The sequence below is a fragment of the Anarrhichthys ocellatus genome, unplaced genomic scaffold (assembly GCF_004355925.1).
Source record: "Anarrhichthys ocellatus isolate YVR2014 unplaced genomic scaffold, GSC_Weel_1.0 scaffold35, whole genome shotgun sequence".
NCBI lineage: Eukaryota > Metazoa > Chordata > Actinopteri > Perciformes > Anarhichadidae > Anarrhichthys > Anarrhichthys ocellatus.
The window spans coordinates 771,249-779,073 of record NW_022280065.1 but is presented as its reverse complement, the minus strand read 5'-3'; the positions used below and the strand labels follow the sequence as shown (position 1 = coordinate 779,073).

Sequence of the window (7,825 nt, the reverse complement as noted above, 5' to 3'; positions counted from 1 at the left end):
ACACAGTATTGTGACCCTGCAAGACAAGATGGATACATTTGCAGTCACATTAGAGAGCAGCAGTAGCTTCACGGTGGATCCACAGCTGTCGAGTGGATGAGAGAACAGAGCCCTGTTCATCTGTCTGGGTTCACAGTATTTGTCGACCAGTTTGGTTCTAGCACTCCACTTCATAGTTGAGCTCTGGACCTCTGATGTCTCATGATCCCGCATGAGGATCTCGAATGTGTCATAGAAGCCCTTCAAAGTAACGCCCTATAAAACACATGCAGCCTAGTCATTCATCTCCATGTTCAACTCAACTGAAGGACACAAGAAGTCCAATGAGTCACCTCACCTCGTCATAGTATTGCAGTCACAGGTGACAAATATTTCCCAGAAGGCGATGCCAAACATACCGTTTGGACAACTGCATCCCAGTCATCCTTTTTAGTCCCAGTGTGACAGGCCACATCACTCACAGACACCTATGAATAAATCATAAGTAAACATCTGAAACTATTCCAGAAGTGAAATGAAAATAAATGTAAAGAGGAAGAAAAAAAAGTAAACCAGCTTACCTCCATGTAGTTTTCCTCAAAGGTAATTTCTCTGGGAGACCAGGGGAGAGAGGGACAACATGTCTTGTTCAGAGCATTGCTGTCCTTTCCTTCATGTGTTGCAATAAGGTTGAAGTTAAATGAGAAGACCTGAAAAAGACCAACACAAGCTTTAGTGAACCACTTGCTCGGTGTATATTCTGGCCAAACTGGCATCAAGCGGCTGCTTTCTCCTGCACCAGTTTTTACGAGTCGGTTTATTCACCAACCAATCAGAGGCCTTCAGTCTTTACAGCCACATGTGTATGTCGTTAGGAATCAAGCTCACTTTCAATCAGTTGCAGGTGCTGAGGTTGGATTTGCCTTTCAGCCTTAATGGGTGAAGACACTTATAAAAGCTGTTGCAGCAGACAGCGCACACATAGTACCACCCCGGCCAGAATATACACAAAGCAAGTGGTTCACCTTAGCACATGTTGGTTGGCAGGCAGGTGTAGTTTTCTAGCCGCTAGCTTTAAACTCTGCCAACACATCCATTGCGATGGATTTTGGGTTCTGCCTTGGGTAAGTATTTTTTTGTGTCAACCTACAGTCTATTATTTTGCTTTATTTGTGCATGCAGGAGACGCGTGCTTTTGTCTTGCAGTGTTTCCTTACTCCTGTCTGTGTGGTCCACTGCAAAATGTTCTGGCATCCCCAAAGGTAACTGAAATATTTGGCTCCTTGAGCCACAATAACTAATGGAACCTCTATATTTTGACTGTCACTTTGTTTGTGCACACAGGAGCTCTTCATATGGAGTGTCGTGATCGTTACTTCATGATAGCTGTTGATCTCTCCTTCACTGGGGACGAACCTCTCTTTGAGGCCGTTGGTAAGTGCTGCACAGCTTCATCATGCTGGGCCATCACTGTCTGAAATGGGATAACATGTGCTGTGAGGGAATTAAGCATTTTAGGAGTTGCATCCACATGCAATACTCCACATGCAATACTCCACATGCATCTATGAAATCAGTTATAGTCTCTAGTTAGAAATCCATCTTTCCTATACTTCAATAAGAACAGCTTTGGACACATTAAGCTGCCTTACTCATGTAATATTTGTCTTCCAGATCGGACGGGTGTGTACGCCATCACTAGGTGGTATGCAGCTCAGTGTGGCTACAGCGTCAGACTTCTCCCTCTACTGGGTCACGTGGAGCTCCGAGCCTCTTACTTCAGCTGTCACACTGACAACAATGTGCGTACAACTTGCACATGAAACAGTTTTTTTTTTTTTTTTTTTTTTTTTTTTTTTTTTTTTTTTAACTATTACTGTACAGACGAGGTGTTTTCCACTCTGCTCTTTCAGGATGATGAGGTCTTCTTGTTTAACTTCAACTTGACTGTGACGCATGAAGGACGGGAGGACAGCTATGCCCTGAACAAGACCTGTTCTCCCTCTCTCCCCTGGTCTCCCAGAGAAATTACCTGTGAGGAAAACTACATGGAGGTAAACTGGTTTACTCTTTTCTTTTTTCCTCATTTAATAGTTTCAGATGTTTACTAATTATGACTTCTTCCCAGGTGTCTGTGAGGAGTGAAGTCGCCTGTCCCGCTCGGACAGTAAAGGATGACTGGAGTGCTCTTAAACCTGTGTGTTTAAAAAGCCGACTAAATGTCTCATTCTGTGAAGTGTCACCTTGTTTGTTTTTAAGACTTTAAATCCCTTCCCAGGCACATAGCTCCACCACCTCAGACTGGCAGGTGACGTTTCAGAGAAATGAGGAGCAGTTGCCCCCCATGGCCCTCTCTGATGCTCGCAAGAAGGGCTACGCGTTTGGCTTGACCGATGGCAGGCTGGTGTTTCGTACTCCGTACGGGCAACCTGAAGCATTCAGCACTGAGGTAAACCACTGATGCATGAATCTGTCTTGTGAAGTTGAGTTCAAGCAGGTTTTTAATGTCTGTTTCTCTGTTTCTCTCTCTTTTCCCCCTCCCAGGTGAATGGCGTTCCAGTAGAGGAGGTCCATGCAACTCTGTTCTCCAGACAAAGCTGGGTTGTCCTCATGGTCGACCTGGTGACTGCTTGCTCCATGTGTCAGTATTAGAATATTTTCTGCTGTGGCTTATTCTCCCCTTAATGGATGCGCAAAGCTATAATAAAAGTGTAACGTCCACAGATGAAGGATCTTATGATGACAGCGGCTACATGGTGTGGCGAACTCCTGAAGTGCCGTACCGGAGTCTTCACGGAACACAACTCAACATTGGTCTCAATGGTGAACTTGTGGCGCAGCCAGTTGCAGAGGACAGACACTTTGTTGTGGGGAACATTAACGCCACAGTCCAGATAAGCGTCCCCTTAACTGCTGAAGGAGGATACAGGAAGGTCAGAAGACACTTAGGAGTAGATGTTGTCATAGTGGACATAATACAGAACATTAAACTCTAACAATCTAAGTTGAAACTATAAGCATCAGAATTTTTGGGCATGTTTTACCTGGTCTCCAAGTATTCTCCCTGTGTCTGTTACAGAGCTTCGTGCTTGGTGATCTCTTTGAGATTTATGTGTTTCATCTCTACTTGGAGCAAATCCTGGCGGCCGAGGATCGGGTAGAAACCAGAGTACGATTCCAAAGGACTCTGTCCACTCCTCTGCTGCCACACCCCATTTTCACTGAAAACCAAACGGTTGCTGACGAACTCTCATTCACGGTCTACCTCGGAGACGTCCCCGAAGACATGGAGTTGGTTGCTGTTTATTTGAATGGAGACGAATTTACAGTTCACTTTATGAACACGAGAAGCCACAATATCACTAAAGTTGTTCACCCCAACAACACTCTTGGTTACGTTCTAAAGGTGCCTTTTGATGACCCTGTTGTCCTGCTGCAGGTAAAGGTTCTTTTGACAGAAGAGTGACTTTAAAGTCTTGCAACTGTCATGTGAGCGCAAGACATCGCTTAATTTTTTTTCCTCCTAGTTCTCTGACGATGCAGTTCTTCACTATGAGCTGAACATCAACTACACACTGACAATCCTGCCTGAAAACAAGCCTTTTTACCATGTGACATCAGTCATGGCATTCATTGATGCCTGTAAGTCTCTAACCTTTATTTTTAGACTTTGCCAATCCTACTTGTGAATGAAGAAAAGTAATCATTGTTTTGTGTTTGACAGCTCCTCCAGCCTTTGATGCCGTCTGTTCCAAGTCTGGCATCAGCTTCAGTCGGGACCACCGGCCGTATGACTCCCTCTGGGAGATCAGTATCGGCTCAGACCTGCTCACACCAGAGCTGGCGGCCAAACACGGCTACATCATGAGCAACAATAGCCAGAGTCTGTGGCTAATGGTGCCACTCTTCTCTCACGGCTACAAGTACAACGTGAGTTCAGACTCATTAAATGCATCTTCTTGTGTCCTTTAGTTGACTTGAACATGGCGATGAATGACTAAGCATGTATTTTTTTTATTTATTTTTTTTTTATAAATAGAGCATTAGTTTGAAGGGCTTCTATGGCACCTTCAAGATCCTCATGCGGGATCATCAGACATCAGAGGTCGAAAGCTCAACCATCAAGAGTTGTCCGTTCTCTACTAATGAACTCATTTGTAAGGACATCCTGTTACTTACTTTGAGAGCAGGTGGGGGTCTCTGTATAGCTGATAAAAATCTCGAACACCTTTCTCTAGTGTGTTCGACTCTAGGGAGGTTGACTGTGGTGGCCGACATGTCTCTGGCCATCCCAAGCAGAGGACTTCCTGCAAGATTCAACCTGGTCGACAAATTCTGTGGCGCCAGAGAGAACGACGGCACCAGGGCTCTGTTCTCTTTTCCAATCAACACCTGTGGAACCACCATCGAGGTACTGCTGCTACAGATTTAAAACTAACGTTGCTATTGGACCAAACGGATGACAAATCTAAATGTCATGATGTGTCTCTATTTGCATCTTTTGTCGTCTGTCTTTTTAGCTCAGCATGGGAAATGTGACCTATCAAAATGAGATTTTCTATAGCGGGAGCAGTCGGGTACACTCTGACGCTGTTGAGAGGTATGTGTCGCAATACAGTGTTAAATTGTAAAGAAATGCTGTACAGCACAAGAAAAGGGGTATTTGTTTTTTCCTTACAGGGTGATGGTACAGTGCACATATCCTCTGGCTAGTCTGCATCGCCTCTTCACAACGTTTCGGTTTGAGGCTGACACAGCTGGTATCGGCAGCATCATCCACACTGCACGGCCCGTATCGGGTACAGTAGTTTGTTCACTTTTCGGGAAATGACAGTTATCACTCATTTTGGATTTGGCTCATTTCTCATCTTTCTGTGCTGTAGATATGCAGAGTCTCACCATCGAGCCCACTGCAGCGCTTCAAACCACACCTGCTAGTCCAGCTGTCTCGCGCATGCATGCTGACCATCCCTCTACTCGCTACATCAAAGTTCCTAGTTTTGACAAACTTGCCAGTGTGTTGAAGAGAAAGTGAGGACTTTTTATCATTTAAAACCTCTATTACCGAGCTATGGTGTCACTTTATTAAAAATGTTTAATGTCTTTACCTCTCCACAGGAGCACAAGGATCCAAGCAAAGTAAATCCTGCCCTAATTTGAAGGAAGTGTAATTTTTAAATGGAAAATTTTTAATTTAATAAAGCTGTTTTTCTTAAATTGTCTGTTAAATACTTGTCCAACTTCTACAGACATGCATTTAGACACAGGAAGTTGTCAAACACCAATATGTAAATTGACAAGCTGCAAGGGTTGTAAGGAGTATTAGATTTGGGTTTTAAAGCTGGCTAGTGAGGTAGACCTGTTGAGAGAGAGAGAGAGAGAGATCTATCTATCTATCTAAAAAGCCCTGCAGAAATATTACTCTGGAGTAGTTAAACATGGTGTCACCTTAAGGGTCAGCAACAACTCAAACTAATAACCTCATGGAAGCATTGTCAATGCAGGAAATGTCCTTTAGTGGAGTATTTCTACTGGTACTTGTCAGCCTAATGAATATTTAGACAATGCACTTGACTCAACAGGGACATGAACTACTTTTAGCATGGCATTTAGAAACACTTGAGCAGACTTAAAATTTGTCTTCCAGATGGGTCAGGTGTGTACGCTGTCACTAAGCAGTATGCAGCTCTGTGTGGCTAGCGTCCCTCTACCGGCGTGTGTGGAGCTCCAAACCCCTTACTTCAGCTGTCCTGACAAAGGGCATACAGATTACTTTTTTTTTTTTTTTTTTTTAAATTCCAGATTCATCAAAACCTGGGGTTTAGATAACTCAATGAAACTACCTCAGACAGCAGAGTCGGCGGTCTTGTAAATTTCAGATTTTGGCACAGCTTCCTCTGCAGCCACAAAAGGCTTTACAACTTTTCCCATATGCATAACTCACAACCAATAACTTGGTTTGATTACATTTCAACCTAGCAGCCTCAGGACCCTGCAGCTGTATTCTTACAGCTTCCCAATACAAACAGTTGCTCCTATTGCCAAAATGTTTAGAATTGCAGAACTACCAGAAAATAATTCCCATTACAGTTAAGACAAGATCCTGGATCCAACTGGATAAATGAAAGGGTTTTCTCATGCCAACCAACAGCACTACTTAAATAGACCTGCACAAAGCGGAGCCATTTTCCCCCATTAATAGCAAATAGATTAGGAACTTAAATGACTTTACATTTGAAATGCCTATGGCTTACATTTTAATTAGATGTTCCTTGCATACATGGTAGATATAATTACACCATGCCTGCATAGAGACTAATTACAGTTTATTCTCTGCCCATTATCACAATGTCATTATTTATTATTTATTATTGCATAAACCAACCACCTCTTTAAAAGAAGAGTCCATACTGAGAAACGGGGTCAACCACACCTCACTAAAGGTAAAAGTGATTTTCCCGTCCTTGTTTAGAGTTGCTCTGTGAAGTTTTCTGCCACTGTAGCAGAGTGACACACTTAAAGTTAAAACAGGTTTTTGTGCACCATAGTACAGATGTGAATCTGCACTTTGGGTTGTTTGAGCTACTCCACCTAGTTACATGCCTTTGTCCTAACATGTTAAAGTATCAATGACAAATGCAGAGTATTTAAGGTAACCAGCTTTTACAGCAGCAACAAGTTCACTCCTTTAGTTTACCCTCCACTATTAGATACTTGGTAGATGTTTAACAGAAACACTGTTCATTTTCATGCTCATAACAGAACACAATTTAAAATGCACAGGTCAAGGTTTACTCAAGCTGTTTTTATACAGCCCCCCCCAGGGAGTCGCATCTGTGGGCAGGGGGTCATATAACAGAGATGAAATATTCAACATGGATCGCAAAACGTGCCCAGATTTATAAACCGAGCATTCAGTTTATTTTTAAGTACATTTTACTTATTTGAAAGAGCACTCAAGATGTGTCCATTCGTGAAGAATAAAAGCCTCAACAAATTAGGTTTTACAGCATGTCGCCCAACCATGATCAAAAAGGTATATGAGTGATGCCTAGCCACATGGCCCAAACAACAGGAGATACGACCAGTCAGAGCCTCCTTTCCAGCACCTTAGAATAAACTTTCCCAGGGAGGCTGAGCAGTGTGATACTCTGATAATTGGAGCACACCCTCCAGTTCCCTTTTAAAAATTGAAACCACCACCCCGGTCTACCACTCCAAAGGCACTGTCCCCAGTCTCCAAGCGACACTGAAAAGGTGTTTCAGCCAAGAAAGCCGGACAATGTCAAGAGCCTTCAGAATATCACAGTGAATCTCATCCACTCCTGGTTGCCGCTGAGGAGATTTTTGACTACGTCAGGAACCTCTGCCAGCGATATGGATGGGTCGTCCCCCGAGTCTTCAAACTCTGCCTCCTCAACAAAGGACATGTTGATCAGGTTCAGGAGTTCCTCAAAGCGCTTCCTATCCTCAGTCTAGGTCAGCAGTTCTCCTCCCCTGCAGAACCCAAACCGAGCCAAGCCACGCTTTCCCTTTCTGAGTCGTCAAACAGTTTGCCAGAACTTCCTTGAGGCCAACCCAAAGTTCTTCTCCATAGTCTGCCCGAACGCTTTTTTTTGTTATGGCAACTGCAGCCCTCCTGGCCAAATGGTACCTGTCTGCTCTTTCCGGAGGCTGCTGGATCAGCTTCAAACTCTCCACATTCAGCTGTAGAAATCTTGAGAAACACCTCGTCTCCCGCGAGCTTTTGTGGGTGAAGATGACACTAAAAGCAGAATAAAGGCATCGATTATTTTTGGAAATCTGCGGGTCTGTTTTAAGTCGGGAAAGGTTCTCTTCACTAAAA

General features: G+C 43.6%; 1 protein-coding gene across 2 annotated transcripts; it reads left to right on the top strand.

Annotated features, from left to right (window-relative positions):
* The first annotated feature begins 817 nt into the window (after positions 1 to 817).
* On the top strand, positions 818 to 5,196 carry LOC116393758 (uncharacterized). 2 transcript variants are annotated; one of them, XM_031866330.1, is made up of 18 exons: positions 818 to 1,103; positions 1,186 to 1,241; positions 1,324 to 1,413; positions 1,654 to 1,781; positions 1,893 to 2,033; positions 2,108 to 2,176; positions 2,258 to 2,428; positions 2,524 to 2,620; positions 2,704 to 2,912; positions 3,059 to 3,418; positions 3,507 to 3,621; positions 3,704 to 3,909; positions 4,019 to 4,136; positions 4,218 to 4,390; positions 4,500 to 4,579; positions 4,660 to 4,778; positions 4,863 to 5,010; positions 5,098 to 5,196. In XM_031866330.1, exons 1-18 carry the CDS (start codon positions 1,081 to 1,083, stop codon positions 5,120 to 5,122), a joined length of 2,328 nt encoding a protein of 775 aa, XP_031722190.1. In that variant the 5' UTR covers positions 818 to 1,080; the 3' UTR covers positions 5,123 to 5,196. The 2 variants fall into 2 exon arrangements, with proteins under 2 accessions (XP_031722190.1, XP_031722191.1); XM_031866331.1 differs by lacking the exon at positions 1,186 to 1,241 and having other exon boundaries at positions 819 to 1,103.
* The last annotated feature ends 2,629 nt before the right edge of the window (positions 5,197 to 7,825 follow it).